The following is a 16,636-nucleotide window of genomic DNA, read 5'->3' as shown; positions in this document are numbered from 1 at the left end:
GGATCGGTGAGCTGCGGCACGAACCGGACCCACACGGTGGCACCGGAACCGGGCAGGACCTGGGAGGACACCGGCTGGCACGAGGGAATGGTGAGCTGGGTGGGGATGTTGGAGATGGAGAGTTCTGGAGGAAAATGGGGGAAAAATAGGGGGAAATGGGGGGAAAATGGGAGAAAAATGGGGGAAAATGGGAAAAAATGGGGAAAAAATGGGGAAAATAGGGGGGAAAATGGGGAAAAAATGGGGGAAAAATGGGGAAAAAATAGGGAAAATCGGGGGGAAAATGGGGAAAAAATAGGGAAAATCGGGGGAAAAATGGGGGAAAAATGGGGAAAAAATGGGGAAAAATGGGAAAATGGTCAGTGTGGGATGGGTGAGCTGCGGCACGAACCGGACCCTGACGGTGCCACCGGAACCGGGCAGGACCTGGGCGGTCACCGGCTGGCCCGAGGGACCGGTGAGCTGGGTGGGGATGTCGGAGATGGAGAGTTCTGGGGGAAAATGGGGAAAAATCGGGGAAAAATGGGAAAATTGGTCAGTGTGGGATTGGGCTCCTGTGGCACGAACCGGACCCTGACGGTGCCACCGGAACTGGGCACCACCTGGGAGGACACTGGCTGGCACGAGGGACCGGTGACCTGCGCGGTGACGTCGGAGATGGAGAGTTCTGGGGGAAAATGGGGGAAAATGGGAAAAATGGGGAAAATAGGAGGAAAATGGTCAGTGTGGGACTGGTGAGCTGCGGCACGAACCGGACCCACACGGTGCCACCGGAACCGGGCAGGACCTGGGAGGACACCGGCTGGCCCGAGGGAACGGTGAGCTGGGTGGGGATGTTGGAGATGGAGAGTTCTGGGGGAAAATGGGGGAAAAATGGGGGAAAAATGGGGAAAATGGGGGAAAATGGGGAAAATGGGGAAAAAATGGGGAAAAAATGGGGAAAGAATGGGGAAAAAATGGGGAAAATAGGGGGAAAAATGGGGAAAAAATAGGGGGAAAAATGGCGAAAAATGGGGAAAAATGGGGGAAAAATGGAAAAAAATGGGGAAAATAAGGGGAAAATGGGGGAAAAATGGGGGAAAATGGGTAAAAATGGGGGGGGAAATGGGGAAAAAATGGGGAAAAATGGGGAAAAAATGGAAAAAATGGGGTTAATGGTCAGTGTGGGACGCCTGAGCTGGGTGGGGGTGTCGGAGATGGAGAGTTCTGGGGGAAAATGGGGGAAAATGGGGGGAAAATGGGGGAAAATGGGGGGAAAATGGGGAAAAATGGGGAAAAATGGGAAAAATGGGGGAAAATGGTCAATGTGGGACTGGTGAGCTGGGTGGTGACATCGGAGATGGAGAGTTCTGGGGGAAAATGGGGGAAAATGGGGGAAAATGGGAAAAATGGGGAAAAATGGGGAAAAAATGGGGAAAAAATGGGGAAAAAATGGGGAAAATAGGGGGAAAAATGGGGGAAAATGGGGAAAAATGGGGGAAAAATGGTGAAAAAATGGGGAAAAATGGGGAAAAATTGGGGGAAAATGGGGAAAAAATGGGAAAATTGGTCAGTGTGGGATCGGTGAGCTGCGGCACGAACCGGACCCTGACGGTGCCACCGGAACCGGGCACGACCTGGGCGGACACCGGCTGGCACGAGGGAGCGGTGAGCTGGGTGGGGATGTTGGAGATGGAGAGTTCTGGGGGAAAATGGGGGAAAATGGGAAAATTGGTCAGTGGGGGATCGGTGAGCTGCGGCACGAACCGGACCCCCACGGTGCCACCGGAACCGGGCAGGACCTGGGCGGACACCAGCTGGCACGAGGGACCGGTGAGCTGGGTGGGGATGTCGGGGATGGAGAGTTCTGGGGGAAAATGGGGGAAAAATGGGGAAAAATGGGGAAAATAGGAGGAAAATGGTCAGTGTGGGATCGTTGAGCTGCGGCACGAACCGGACCCCCACGGTGCCACCGGAACTGGGCACCACCTGGGAGGACACCGGCTGGCACGAGGGACCGGTGAGCTGGGTGGTGATGTTGGAGATGGAGAGTTCTGGGGGAAAAATGGGGGAAAAATGGGGAAAAATGGGGAAAATGGGGAAAAAATAGGGAAAAAATGGGGGAAAATGGGGAAAAATGGGGGAAAAATGGGGGAAAAATGGGGAAAAAATGGGGAAAATGGTGAACAAATGGGAAAAAAATGGGGGAAAATGGGGAAAAATGGGGGGAAAATGGGGAAAAAATAGGGGGAAAAATGGGGAAAAATGGGGAAAATGGGGGAAATGGTCAGTGTGGGACTGGTGAGCTGCGGCACGAACCGGACCCTGACGGTGCCACCGGAACCGGGCAGGACCTGGGCGGCCACCGGCTGGCACGAGGGACCGGTGAGCTGGGTGGTGATGTCAGAGATGGAGAGTTCTGGGGGAAAAATGGGGGAAAATGGGGAAAAAATGGGGAAAATGGGGAAAAAATAGGGAAAAAATGGGGGAAAATGGGGAAAAATGGGGGAAAAATGGGGAAAAAATGGGAAAATGGTCAGTGTGGGACCCGTGAGCTGGGTGGGGATGTCAGAGATGGAGACTTCTGGGGGAAAATGGGGGAATGGGGAAAAATGGGGAAAAATGGGGAAAAAATGGAAAAAATGGGAAAAATGGTCAATGTGGGACTGGTGAGCAGGGTGGTGACATCAGAGATGGAGAGTTCTGGGGGGAAAATGGGGGAAAATGGGGAAAAATAGGGGGGAAATGGGGGGAAGATGGGGGAAAATGGGGGAAAAATGGGGGAAAATGGGGAAAAATGGGGAAAATGGGGGAAAATAGGGGGAAAAATAGGGGAAAAATGGGGGAAATGGGTAAAAATGGGGGGGAAATGGGGAAAAAATGGGGAAAAATGGGGAAAAAATGGGAAAAATGGGTTTAGTGGTCAGTGTGGGACTGGCGAGCTGGGTGGGGGTGTTGGAGATGGAGAGTTCTGGGGGAGAAATGAGGAAAGAAACGGGGAAAAATGGGTTTTTTTGGGAAAAAATGGGGTTATTTGGGGGAAATGTTGCACGTGGATCACCTGCGCAGTCACCTGGGGGTTCTGGGTGGAAAAGGGACTAAAAAAAGGAGAAAAAAAAAAAAAAAAAGAAGAAAAGGGGAGGGAAAAGGCAGCCAAAGGTCCTTGGGGGACACTCAGGAGCCCCAAAACTCCCCCCAGGTCACTCAAGACCCTCCAAAAGATCCCCCAACCCCCCCCAGGTGACTCAAGACCCCCCAAAAGACCCCCAAAACTCCCCCTAGGTCACTCAAGACCCCCCAAAAGACCCCCAAAACTCCCCCCAGGTCACTCAAGACCCCCCAAAAGACCCCCAAAACTCCCCCCAGGTCACTCAAGACCCCCCAAAAGACCCCCAAAACTCCCCTCAGGTCACTCAAGACCCTCCAAAAGACCCCCAAAACCCCCCCTAGGTCACTCAAGACCCCCCAAAACTCCCCCTAGGTCACTCAAGACCCCCCAAAAGATCCCCAAAACCCCCCCAGGTCACTCAAGACCCCCCAAAAGACCCCCAAAACCCCCCCTAGGTCACTCAAGACCCCCCAAAAGAGCCCCAAACCCCCACCCAGGTCACTCAAGACCCCCCCCAGGACCCCCAAAACCCCCCCCAGGTCACTCAAGACCCCCCAAAAGACCCCCAAAACCCCCCCTAGGTCACTCAAGACCCCCCAAAACTCCCCCCAGGTCACTCAAGACCCCCCAAAAGACCCCCAAAACTCCCCTCAGGTCACTCAAGACCCTCCAAAAGACCCCCAAAACTCCCCCCAGGTGACTCAAGACCCCCCAAAAGACCCCCAAACCCCCCCCCAGGTCACTCAAGACCCCCCAAAAGACCCCCAAAACTCCCCCTAGGTCACTCAAGACCCCCCAAAACTCCCCCTAGGTCACTCAAGACCCCCCAAAAGACCCCCAAAACCCCCCCAGGTCACTCAAGACCCCCCAAAAGACCTCCCAAAACCCCCCCTAGGTCACTCAAGACCCCCCAAAACTCCCCCTAGGTCACTCAAGACCCCCCAAAAGACCCCCAAAACTCCCCCCAGGTCACTCAAGACGCCCCAAAAGACCCCCAAAACTCCCCCCAGGTCACTCAAGACCCTCCAAAAGACCCCCAAAACTCCCCTCAGGTCACTCAAGACCCTCCAAAAGACCCCCCAAACCCCCCCTAGGTCACTCAAGACCCCCCAAAACTCCCCCTAGGTCACTCAAGACCCCCCAAAAGACCCCCAAAACTCCCCTCAGGTCACTCAAGACCCTCCAAAAGACCCCCAAAACTCCCCCCAGGTCACTCAAGACCTCCCAAAAGACCCCCAAAACTCCCCCCAGGTCACTCAAGACGCCCCAAAACCCCCCCCAGGTCACTCAAGACCCTCCAAAAGACCCCCAAAACCCCCCCAGGTCACTCAAGACCCCCCAAAAGACCCCCAAAACTCCCCCCAGGTGACTCAAGACCCCCCAAAAGACCCCCAAAACCCCCCCAGGACCCCCGGATTCCCCCCAGGACACCTGCAGGGACGCTCGGGGGCGCCAGCAGGACTTTCAGGACCCCCTGAGACCCCCCCAAACCCCCCCCAGGACCCTCCCAGGACCCCCCCAAACCCCCTCAGGACCCTCCCAGGACCCCCCCAGGACCCCCCCCAGCCCCTCACCGGGCATTTTGAGGCTGAGGTCGCAGGGGGTGCCCACGCTGGCCTCGGGGGGGGCGCGGCGCCGCCGGGTGATGCTCTCGCGCACGCGACCCTCGCCCGTCACCTTCACCGAGAAGGGGCTCCCTGGAGGGGGAGGGGTTGGGGTCACTCGGGACCCCCAGAGCTCCCCCCAAATTCCTCCAGAGCTCCCCAAATGATCCCGGAGTCCTCGGAGCCCCCCAGACCCCAAATCCCCCCCAGAGTCTCCCCAAATGAGGCTCCCCCAGCCCCGGCACCGTCACCCTGAAGGGGCTCCCTGGGAGGGGGGGTGGGGTCAGTTGGGACCCCCAGGACCCCCCAAAACACCCCCAGACCCCCCAGTGCCCCCCAATCCCCTCCCAGGGTCCTCAATCCCCTCCCAGTGCCTTCCAGTCCCCTCCCAATCCCCTCCCAGTGCCCCCCAGTCCCTCCCAGTGTCCCCAAACCCCCTCCCAGTGCCCCCAAATCCCCTCCCAGTCCCTCCCAGTGTCCCCAAACCCCTCCCAGTGGCCCCCAGTGCCCCCAAATCCCCTCCCAATCCCCTCCCAGTCCCTCCCAGTACCCCCAATCCCCTCCCAGTGTCCCTAAACCCCCTCCCAGTCCCTCCCAGTCCCCTCCCAGTCCCTCCCAGTCCCTCCCAGTCCCCTCCCAGCGTCCCCAATCCCCTCCCACTCCCTCCCAATCCCCTCCCAGTCCCTCCCAGTGCCCCCAAATCCCCTCCCAATCCCCTCCCAGTCCCTCCCAGTGCCCCCAAATCCCCTCCCAGTCCCTCCCAGTGCCCCCAAATCCCCTCCAGTGCCCCCAAATCCCCTCCCAGTCCCTCCCAGTGTCCCCAAACCCCCTCTCAGTCCCTCCCAATCCCCTCCCAATGCCCCCCAGTCCCTCCCAGTCCCTCCCAGTCCCTCCCAGTCCCCTCCCAGTGTCCTCAAACCCCCTCCCAGTGCCCCCAAATCCCCTCCCAATCCCCTCCCAATCCCCTCCCAGTTCCTCCCAGTCCCTCCCAGTGCTCCCAAATCCCCTCCCAGTGTCCCCCAATCCCCTCCCAGTCCCTCCCAGTCCCTCCCAATCCCCTCCCAGTATCCCCAAACCCCCTCCCAGTGCCCTCAAATCCCCTCCCAGTCCCTCCCAATCCCCTCCCAGTGTCCCCAATCCCCTCCCAGTGCCCCCCCAGTCCCTCCCAGTGCCCCCAAATCCCCTCCCATTCCATCCCAGTCCCTCCCAATCCCCTCCCAGTATCCCCAAACCCCCTCCCAGTGCCCTCAAATCCCCTCCCAGTCCCTCCCAATCCCCTCCCAGTGCCCCCAATCCCCTCCCAGTGCCCCCCAGTCCCTCCCAGTGCCCCCAAACCGCCTCGCAGTCCCTCCCAATCCCGTTCCAATCCCCGCCCAGTGCCCCCCAGTCCCCCCCAATCCCCTCCCAGTGCCCCCCAGTGCCCCCAGTGCCCACCAGGCACGTGCTGCTCCCCGAATTTGACGGAGATGATGTAGTTGCCGGGCTCGGTGGGGCAGTAGGAGACGCGGCAGGTGCCGTCCTCCAGCTCCTCCGTGGTGATGTCCACCTTGCTGGGGCCCTCGATGGACAGGCTCAGCCCCCCGTACCCTGGGGGGGGCAGGGGGTCAGCACAGACCCCAAAAATCCACCCCAAAAAATCCCAAATCCCAAAATCCACCATGTTTCATAAAAACCCTAAAATAACCCAAAACTCCCTTTAAAAATCCCATTAAAAATCCCATTAAAAACCCCAAAAAACCCTAAAATACCCCAAAAAATCCCATTAAAAATCCCATTAAAAACCTCAAAATCCCATTAAAAATCTCATTAAAAATCCCATTAAAAAACCCAAAAAAACCCCAAAAAATCCCATTAAAAATCCCATTAAAAACCCCAAAAAAACCCTATTAAAAATCCCATTAAAAACCCCCCAAAAAAATCCCATTAAAAATCCCATTAAAAATCCCATTAAAACCCCTCACTGGACAGGCTCAGCCCCCCGTACCCTGGGGGGGTCACGGGGTCAGCACAGACCCCAAAAATCCACCCCAAAAAATCCCAAATCCCAAAATCCACCATGTTTCATAAAAACCCTAAAATAACCCAAAAAATCCCATTAAAAACCTCAAAAACCCCAAAAAATCCCATTAAAAACCCCAAAAAAACCCCAAAAAATCCCATTAAAAATACCCAAAAAATCCCATAAAATACCCCAAAAAACCCCATAAAATCCCATTAAAAATCCCATTAAAAACCCCAAAAAACCCCAAAAAATCCCATTAAAAATCCCATTAAAAATCCCATTAAAAACCCCATTAAAAACCCCAAAAAACCCAAAAAAATCCCATTAAAAACCCCAAAAAACCCCAAAAAATCCCATTAAAAACCCCAAAAAATCCCAAATCCCAGAATTTCCCAGTACAAACCAGTGTCCCCAAACCCCCTCCCAGTGTCCCCAGTGCCATTCCCAGTAAATCCCAGTATCATTCCCAGTCTGTCCCAGTCCATCTCAGTCTGTCGAAGTCTATCCCAGTCTGTCCCAGTCCGTCCCAGTGCCATTCCCAGTCTGTCCCAGTCCGTCCCAGTGCCATTCCCAGTCTGTCCCAGTCCATTCCCAGTCTGTCCCAGTCCATCCCAGTCTGTCCCAGTCGATCCCAGTATCATTCCCAGTCTGTCTCAGTCCATCCCAGTCTGTCCCAGTCCATCCCAGTCTGTCCCAGTCCATCCCAGTATCATTCCCAGTCTGTCCCAGTCTATCCCAGTGCCATTCCCAGTCTGTCCCAGTCCATCCCAGTCTGTCCCAGTCCATCCCAGTCTGTCTCAGTCCATCCCAGTCTGTCCCAGTCCATCCCAGTATCATTCACAGTCTGTCCCAGTCTATCCCAGTGCCATTCCCAGTCTGTCCCAGTCCATCCCAGTCCATCCCAGTCCATCCCAGTCTGTCTCAGTCCATCCCAGTCTGTCCCAGTCCATCCCAGTATCATTCCCAGTCTGTCCCAGTCTATCCCAGTGCCATTCCCAGTCTGTCCCAGTCCATCCCAGTCTGTCCCAGTCCATCCAGTCCGTCCCAGTGCCATTCCCAGTCTGTCCCCAGTCTGTCCCCAGTCTGTCCCAGTCCATCCCAGTGCTCCCAGTGCTCCCAGTCTCACCGGCCTGGCGGGTGTCGATGGTGAACTGGGCGGGCTGGAACGTGGTGCCCTCGCTCAGGCCGGCTCCCCTCAGTGTCCCCAAACCCCCTCCCAGTGTCCCCAGCGCCATTCCCAGTCTGTCCCAGTCCATCCCAGTGCTCCCAGTGCTCCCAGTGCTCCCAGTCTCACCGGCCTGGCGGGTGTCGATGGTGAACTGGGTGGGCTGGAACGTGGTGCCCTCGCTCAGGCCGGGTCCCCTCAATGTCCCCAAATCCCCTCCCAGTGTCCCCAGCGCCATTCCCAGTCTGTCCCAGTCCGTCCCAGTCTGTCCCAGTCCATCCCAGTCCATCCCAGTGCTCCCAGTCTCACCGGCCTGGCGGGTGTCGATGGTGAACTGGGCGGGCTGGAACGTGGTGCCCTCGCTCAGGCCGGCTCCCCTCAATGTCCCCAAACCCCCTCCCAGTGTCCCCAGTGCCATTCCCAGTCTGTCCCAGTCCATCCCAGTCCATCCCAGTGCTCCCAGTGCTCCCAGTCTCACCGGCCTGGCGGGTGTCGATGGTGAACTGGGCGGGCTGGAACGTGGTGCCCTCGCTCAGGCCGGCTCCCCTCAATGTCCCCAAACCCCCTCCCAGTCTGTCCCAGTGCCATTCTCAGTCCATCCCAGTCTGTCCCAGTCTGTCCCAGTCTGTCCCAGTCCATCCCAGTGCTCCCAGTGCTCCCAGTCTCACCGGCCTGGCGGGTGTCGATGGTGAACTGGGCGGGCTGGAACGTGGTGCCCTCGCTCAGGCCGGCTCCCCTCAGTGTCCCCAAACCCCCTCCCAGTGTCCCCAGCGCCATTCCCAGTCTGTCCCAGTCCATCCCAGTGCTCCCAGTGCTCCCAGTGCTCCCAGTCTCACCGGCCTGGCGGGTGTCGATGGTGAACTGGGCGGGCTGGAACGTGGTGCCCTCGCTCAGGCCGGGTCCCCTCAGTGTCCCCAAACCCCCTCCCAGTGTCCCCAGTCTGTCCCAGTGCCATTCCCAGTCCATCCCAGTCCGTCCCAGTCCATCCCAGTGCTCCCAGTGCTCCCAGTGCTCCCAGTCTCACCGGCCTGGCGGGTGTCGATGGTGAACTGGGCGGGCTGGAACGTGGTGCCCTCGCTCAGGCCGGGTCCCCCTCAATGTCCCCAAACCCCCCCCCAGTGTCCCCAGTGCCATTCCCAGTCTGTCCCAGTCCATCCCAGTGCTCCCAGTCTCACCGGCCTGGCGGGTGTCGATGGTGAACTGGGCGGGCTGGAACGTGGTGCCCTCGCTCAGGCCGGCTCCCCTCAATGTCCCCAGTGCCATTCCCAGTCTGTCCCAGTCTGTCCCAGCACCATTCCCAGTCTGTCCCCAGTGTGTCCCCAGTCCATCCCAGTGCTCCCAGTGCTCCCAGTCTCACCGGCCTGGCGGGTGTCGATGGTGAACTGGGCGGGCTGGAACGTGGTGCCCTCGCTCAGGCCGGCTCCCCGCAGCAGCACCCGCGAGGCGTCCCCGAGCTCGGCCTGGCTGATGGTGACAGCCAGGGGACTGCGCGGCAGCGGCTGTCCCCCGCGGGTGACATGGACCAGGTGCTCCCCCACCTCCTGGGGGACAAAGGAGATCCCTGCGGGGACACGGACATGTCACACACGGGGACAGGGACAGGGACATGTCACACACAGGGACATGTCACACACAGGGACACAGGGACAGCGGCTGTCCCCCACGGGTGACATGGACCAGGTGCTCCCCCACCTCCTGGGGGACAAAGGAGATCCCTGCGGGGACAGGGACATGTCACACACGGGGACAGGGACAGGGACATGTCACACACGGGGACAGGGACATGTCACACACAGGGACACTGGGACAGGGACACAGGACCTGGCTCAGGTCACTCCCCCCAGTGTCCCCAATGATGCGCCCCCAATGTCCCCTCACCCAGGTGGCCGTCCCGCAGCCATTTGAGCATGCAGGGCTCCATGTCCCCAATGTCCCCAATGATGTCCCCAATGATGTCCCCAATGTCCCCTCACCCAGGTGGCCGTCCCGGAGCCATTTGAGGGTGCAGGGCCCCATGTCCCCAGTGATGTCCCCAATGTCCCAGTGATGTCCCCTCACCCAGGTGGCCGTCCCGCAGCCGTTTGAGCGTGCAGGGCTCCATGTCCCCAATGTCCCCAGTGATGTCCCCAATGTCCCCTCACCCAGGTGGCCGTCCCGGAGCCGTTTGAGTGTGCAGGGCTCCATGTCCCCAATGTCCCAGTGATGTCCCCAATGATGTCCCCAATGCCTCAGTGATGTCCCCAATGTCCCCCATGTCCCCAGTGATGTCCCCAATGTCCCCTCACCCAGGTGGCCGTCCCGGAGCCGTTTGAGCGTGCAGGGCTCCATGTCCCCAGTGATGTCCCCAATGATGTCCCCAATGATGTACCCAATGTCCCCAATGTCCCAGTGATGTCCCCAGTGATGTCCCCAATGCCCCAGTGATGTCCCCAATGTCCCCTCACCCAGGTGGCCGTCCCGGAGCCGTTTGAGCGTGCAGGGCCCCATGTCCCCAATGTCCCCAGTGATGTCCCCAATGTCCCCAATGATGTCCCCAATGTCCCCAATGTCCCCTCACCCAGGTGGCCGTCCCGGAGCCGTTTGAGGGTGCAGGGCTCGCGCCGGCCCGAGGGCGCGGTGACGGTGGCACTCAGCTGGCTCAGGTCCCCGATGTCCCCCATGTCCAGCGGGATCTCGGCCGAGGCGCCGACCTTGAGGTGGGACTGGCGCAGGGAATCGTCACCTGAGGGGACAGCGGGGTCACACGGGGTCACACGGGGTCAGTGGGGTCAGTGGGGTCACCCAGGGATCAGTGGGGACAGCAGGGTCACCCAGGGGTCACCCAGGAGTCAGGGGGGTCACCAGGGGACAGAGGGGTCACACGAGGGTCAGTGGGGACAGCAGGGTCACACAGGGGTCACTCAGGGGTCATTGGGGTCACACAGGGGGACAGAGGGGACAGCAGGGTCACCAAGGGGACAGAAGGGTCACCCAGGGGTCAGGGGGGACAGCAGGGTCACACAGGGGTCACTCAGGGGTCATTGGGGTCACCCAGAGGGACAGAGGGGACAGCAGGGTCCCACGAGGGTCAGGGGGGACACTCAGGGGTCACTGGTGTCACACAGGGTCACCCAGGGCTCAGTGGGGTCATCCAGGGTCACACAGGGGTCACTCAGGGGTCATTGGGGTCACACAGGGGGACAGAGGGGACAGCAGGGTCACCCAGGGGTCAGGGGGGACAGCAGGGTCACACGAGGGTCAGGGGGGACACTCAGGGGTCACTGGTGTCACACAGGGTCACCCAGGGCTCAGTGGGGTCATCCAGGGGTCAGAGGGGTCACCCGGGGGTCAACCAAGGGTCAGTGGGGTCACACAGAGGTCACCAAGGTCAACTTTGGGGGGATTTTTAGGGGTTTTTTCAGTTTTTTATTGGTTTTTCCCCCAATTTTACTGATTTTACCCCGATCCTGGCGGTGAAGGGGCTGCCAGCCATGGGCCAGCGACCCCAGGGCAGGTTTTTGGGGTTTTGAGAGGTTTTTTGTGGTTTTTTGGGTTTTTTGTGGTTTTTGCTCATTTTTTTTCATTTTTTTCAGTTTTTTTCCCAAATTGGTGTGTTTTTCCCCCAGTTTGGTGCTCCTCACCCGTGATCCTGGCAGTGAAGGGGCTGCCAGCGATGTGCCAGCGACCCCAGGTCAGGTTTTTGGGGTTTTGGGGAGGTTTTTTGGGATTTTTTCTCATTTTTGCTCATTTTTGCTCATTTTTTTCAGTTTTTTTCCCAAATTGGTGCGTTTTTCCCCCCAGTTTGGTGCTCCTCACCCGTGATCCTGGCGGTGAAGGGGCTGCCAGCCATGTCCCAGTGACCCCAGGTCAGGTTTTTGGGGTTTTGGGGAGGTTTTTTGTGGTTTTTTTCTCATTTTTTCTCATTTTTTCTCATTTTTTTCATTTTTTTTCTGTTTTTTTCCCAAATTGGTGTGTTTTTCCCCCAGTTTGGTGCTACTCACCCGTGATCCTGGCCGTGAAGGTGGTGCCAGCCATGGGACAGCGACCCCAGGTCAGGTTTTCGGGAGGTTTTGGGGAGGTTTTATGTGTTTTTTTCTCATTTTTGCTCATTTTTTCCATTTTTTTCAGTTTTTTTCCCAAATTGCTGTGTTTTTCCCCCAGTTTGGTGCTCCTCACCCTTGATCCTGGCCGTGAAGGGGCTGCCAGCCATGGGCCAGCGACCCCAGGTCACGTTTTTGGGGGCTTGGGGAGGTTTTTTGTGGTTTTTTTCTCATTTTTGCTCATTTTTTCTCATTTTTTTCTTTTTTTTTCTGTTTTTTTCCCAAATTGGTGTGTTTTTCCCCCAGTTTGGTGCTCCTCACCCGTGATCCTGGCCGTGAAGGGGCTGCCAGCCATGGGACAGTGACCCCAAGTCAGGATTTTGGGAGGTTTTCTTTGGGTTTTTTGTCGTTTTTGGGAGGTTTTTTGGGATTTTTTTCCCATTTTTTCTCATTTTTTCTCATTTTTTTCAGTTTTTTTCCCAAATTGGTGTGTTTTTCCCCAGTTTGGCGCTCCTCACCCGTGATCCTGGCCGTGAAGGGGCTGCCAGCCATGGGACAGTGACCCCAGGTCAGGTTTTTGGGGTTTTGAGAGGTTTTTTGGTGGTTTTTTGGGTTTTTTTGTGGTTTTTTTCTCATTTTTGCTCATTTTTTTCAGTTTTTTCCCAAATTGGTGTGTTTTTCCCCCAGTTTGGTGCTCCTCACCCGTGATCCTGGCCGTGAAGGGGCTGCCAGCGATGTGCCAGTGACCCCAGGTCAGGTTTTTGGGGTTTTGGGGAGGTTTTTTGTGGTTTTTTTGGGTTTTTTGTGGTTTTTGCTCATTTTTTTTCATTTTTTTCAGTTTTTTTCCCAAATTGGTGTGTTTTTCCCCCAGTTTGGTGCTCCTCACCCATGATCCTGGCCGTGAAGGGGCTGCCAGCGATGGGCCAGCGACCCCAGGTCAGGTTTTGGGGTTTTGGGGAGGTTTTTTGGTGTTTTTTTTGGGTTTTTTGTGGTTTTTTTCTCATTTTTGCTCATTTTTTTCAGTTTTTTCCCAAATTGGTGTGTTTTTCCCCCAGTTTGGTGCTCCTCACCCGTGATCCTGGCGGTGAAGGGGCTGCCAGCGATGTGCCAGCGACCCCAGGTCAGGTTTTTGGGAGGTTTCTTTGGGTTTTTTGTCATTTTTGGGAGGTTTTTTGGGATTTTTTTCCCTTTTTTTTCCATTTTTTTCAGTTTTTTTCCCAAATTGGTGTGTTTTTCCCCCAGTTTGGTGCTCCTCACCCGTGATCCTGGCGGTGAAGGGGCTGCCAGAGATGTGCCAGCGATCGCAGGTCAGGTTTTTGGGGTTTTGGGGAGGTTTTTTGGTGGTTTTTTTGGGCTTTTTGTGGGTTTTTTTCTTGTTTTTTCTCATTTTTTTCAGTTTTTTTCCCAAATTGGTGTGTTTTTCCCCCAGTTTGGTGCTCCTCACCCGTGATCCTGGCCGTGAAGGGGCTGCCAGCGATGTCCCAGTGACCCCAGGTCAGGTTTTTGGGGTTTTTTGAGGGTGTTTTGGTGTTTTTTTGGGGTTTTTTGTGGTTTTTTTCTCGTCTTTGCTAATTTTTTTCAGTTTTTTTCCCAAATTGGTGTGTTTTTCCCCCAGTTTGGTGCTCCTCACCTGTGATCCTGGCCATGAAGGGGCTGCCAGCGATGTGCCATCGACCCCAGGTCAGGTTTTTGGGGTTTTGGGGAGGTTTTTTGTGGTTTTTTTGATGTTTTTTGTGGGTTTTTTTCTCATTTTTGCTCATTTTTTTCAGTTTTTTTCCCAAATTGGTGTGTTTTTCCCCCGATTTGGTGCTCCTCACCCGTGATCCTGGCAGTGAAGGGGCTGCCAGCGATGTCCCAGCGACCCCAGGTCAGGTTTTTGGGGTTTTGGGGGGGTTTTTTGTGGTTTTTTTGGGTTTTTTGTGGGTTTTTTCCCATTTTCTCTCATTTTTTTCAGTTTTTTTCCCAAATTGGTGTGTTTTTCCCCCAGTTTGGTGCCCCTCACCCGTGATCCTGGCCGTGAAGGGGCTGCCAGCGATGTCCCAGTGACCCCAGGTCAGGTTTTTGGGAGGATTCTTTGGGTTTTTTGTCATTTTTGGGAGGTTTTTTGTGCTTTTTTTCTCATTTTTTCCATTTTTTTCTGGTTTTTTTCCCAAATTGGTGTGTTTTTCCCCCAGTTTGGTGCTCCTCACCCGTGATCCTGGCCGTGAAGGGGCTGCCAGCGATGTGCTTGTCGTTGTACTTGACCACGATGCCGTAGTCGCCGGGCAGCACGGGCAGGTAGGACACGGAGCAGGTGCCGTCCCCGTTGTCCTGGCAGCTGATCTCGGCCTTGGAGGGACCCTCCACGGCCAGGGACAGCCCCCCTGGGGACAGGGGACAGTTAGGGACAGCCTGGGGACAGGGACAGCCCCCCTGGGGACATGGGGACAGTTAGGGAGAGCCTGGGGACAGGGACAGCCCCCCTGGGGACATGGGGACAGTTAGGGACAGCCTGGGGACAGCCTGGGACAGGGACAGTGTGAGGGACCCTCCACGGCCAGGGACAGCCCCCCTGGGGACAGGGGACAGTTAGGGACAGCCTGGGACAGGGACAGTGTGAGGGACCCTCCACGGCCAGGGACAGCCCCCCTGGGGACAGGGGACAGTTAGGGACAGCCTGGGGACAAGGACACCCCCCTGGGGACAGGGGACAGTTAGGGACAGCCTGGGGACAGGGGACAGTTAGGGACAGCCTGGGGACCCTCCACGGCCAGGGACAGCCCCCCTGGGGACAGGGGACAGTTAGGGACAGCCTGGGGACAGGGACAGCCCCCCTGGGGACATGGGGACAGTTAGGGACAGCCTGGGGACCCTCCAGGGCCAGGGACAGCCCCCCTGGGGACATGGAACAGTTAAGGACAGCCTGGGGACAGGGACTGCCCCCCTGGGGACAGGGGACAGTTAGGGACAGCCTGGGGACAGCCTGGGACAGGGACAGCCCCCCTGGGGACACGGGGACAGTTAGGGACAGCCTGGGACAGGGACAGCCCCCCTGGGGACAGGGGACAGTTAGGGACAGCCTGGGGACAGGGGACAGTTAGGGACAGCCCAGGGACCCTCCACGGCCAGGGACAGCCCCCCTGGGGACATGGGGACAAGGGACAGGGTCAGGGACAGCCTGGGGAGAGGGCCACGGGACATGGGGCCAGGTGTCTCTAGTGTCCCTGGTGTTCCCTGACCTCCAGTGTCCCCAGTGTCCCCAATGTCCCCAGTGTCCCCTGTCCAACCCTCTTCAGCGTCCTTGGTGTTGACGGTGAAGGTGGCCGGGCGGTTGATCCCACCCCAGGTGACCCCAGTGTCCCCAATGTCCCCAATATCCCCTGACCCCCCAGGTGTCCCCAATGTCCCCAATGTCCCCAATGTCCCACCCTCTCCGGCATCCTTGGTGTTGACGGTGAAGGTGGCCGGGCGGTTGATCACACCCCATTGTCCCCATTGTCCCCAATGTCCCCTGACCCCCCCAGTGTCCCTGGTGTCCCCAGTGTCCCCAATGTCCCCAATGTCCCACCCTCTCCGGCGTCCTTGGTGTTGACGGTGAAGGTGGCCGGGCGGTTGACGGTGCCCCACTGCCCCCAGTGTCCCCAATATGCCCGGTATCCCCAATGTCCCCTGACCCCCCAGGTGTCCCTGGTGTCCCCAGTGTCCCCATGTCCCCAATGTCCCACCCTCTCCAGCGTCCTTGGTGTTGACGGTGAAGGTGGCCGGGCGGTTGATCCCACCCCGTTGTCCCCATTGTCCCCGGTGTCCCCAATGTCCCCAATGTCCCCAATGTCCCCAATGTCCCCATTGTCCCCGGTGTCCCCAATGTCCCCAGTGTCCCCAATGTCCCACCCTCTCCGGCGTCCTTGGTGTTGACGGTGAAGGTGGCCGGGCGGTTGATCCCACCCCATTGTCCCCACTGTCCCCAATGTCCCCAATGTCCCCATTGTCCCCAATGTCCCCAATGTCCCCAGTGTCCCCAGTGTCCCCAATGTCCCCAGTGTCCCCAATGTCCCACCCTCTCCGGCGTCCTTGGTGTTGACGGTGAAGGTGGCCGGGCGGTTGATCCCACCCCAATGTCCCCAATGTCCCCATTGTCCCCAATGTCCCCAATGTCCCCAGTGTCCCCAGTGTCCCCAATGTCCCCAGTGTCCCCAATGTCCCACCCTCTCCGGCGTCCTTGGTGTTGACGGTGAAGGTGGCCGGGCGGTTGACGGTGCCGTGGGTCAGCCCGGGGCCGTAGGCCGTCACGTGGCCGCTGTTCACATAGTCCACGTAGAACTGCAGGGGGCTGCCTGGGGGGGACACACGGGGACATTGGGGGGTCAGGGGACACCCCGACCTCCTCATGGTGTCCCCAAACCCCCCATGGGGACAGTGACCCCAAACCCCCCCCCCCAAAGTCACCCCTGGGTGTCCCCGAGCCCTCCAAGTCCCCCTAAAGCCACCCCTGAAATTCACCTAAAACTGCAGGGGGCTGCCTGGGGGGGACACACGGGGACACTGGGGGGTCAGGGGACACCCCCACCCCCCCACGGTGTCCCCAAGCTGTCCCCAAACCCCCCATGGGGACAGTGACCCCAAAACCCCCCCCCAAAGTCACCCCTGGGTGCCCCTGAGCCCTCCAAGTCCCCCTAAAGCCACCCCTGAAATCCACCTAAAACTGCAGGGGCTGCCTGGGGGGGGACACACGGGGACATTGGGGGGTCACAGAGTGTCCTGACCCCGCCATGGTGTCCC

The 16,636-nt window shown here is 57.9% G+C and overlaps 1 protein-coding gene across 1 annotated transcript in view; it reads right to left on the bottom strand.

Moving 5' to 3' along the window:
- Positions 1-379: 379 nt before the first annotated feature.
- The window catches only part of LOC132322913 (filamin-A-like), a gene marked incomplete at its 5' end in the record, with an annotated part of 42,908 nt that continues 26,651 nt past the window's right edge, over positions 380-16,636 (bottom strand). The window contains 7 exon segments of the mRNA XM_059837659.1: positions 380-667; positions 4,663-4,785; positions 6,127-6,279; positions 9,217-9,420; positions 10,417-10,581; positions 14,068-14,241; positions 16,063-16,191. Of these exon segments, the coding sequence (XP_059693642.1) occupies positions 435-667; positions 4,663-4,785; positions 6,127-6,279; positions 9,217-9,420; positions 10,417-10,581; positions 14,068-14,241; positions 16,063-16,191 (1,181 nt within the window).

Source organism: Haemorhous mexicanus, unplaced genomic scaffold (assembly GCF_027477595.1).
Source record: "Haemorhous mexicanus isolate bHaeMex1 unplaced genomic scaffold, bHaeMex1.pri scaffold_203_ctg1, whole genome shotgun sequence".
In the NCBI taxonomy this organism is placed as follows: domain Eukaryota; kingdom Metazoa; phylum Chordata; class Aves; order Passeriformes; family Fringillidae; genus Haemorhous; species Haemorhous mexicanus.
The sequence above is the reverse complement of the archived record's forward strand: the minus strand, read 5'-3'. Positions and strand labels throughout refer to the sequence as shown.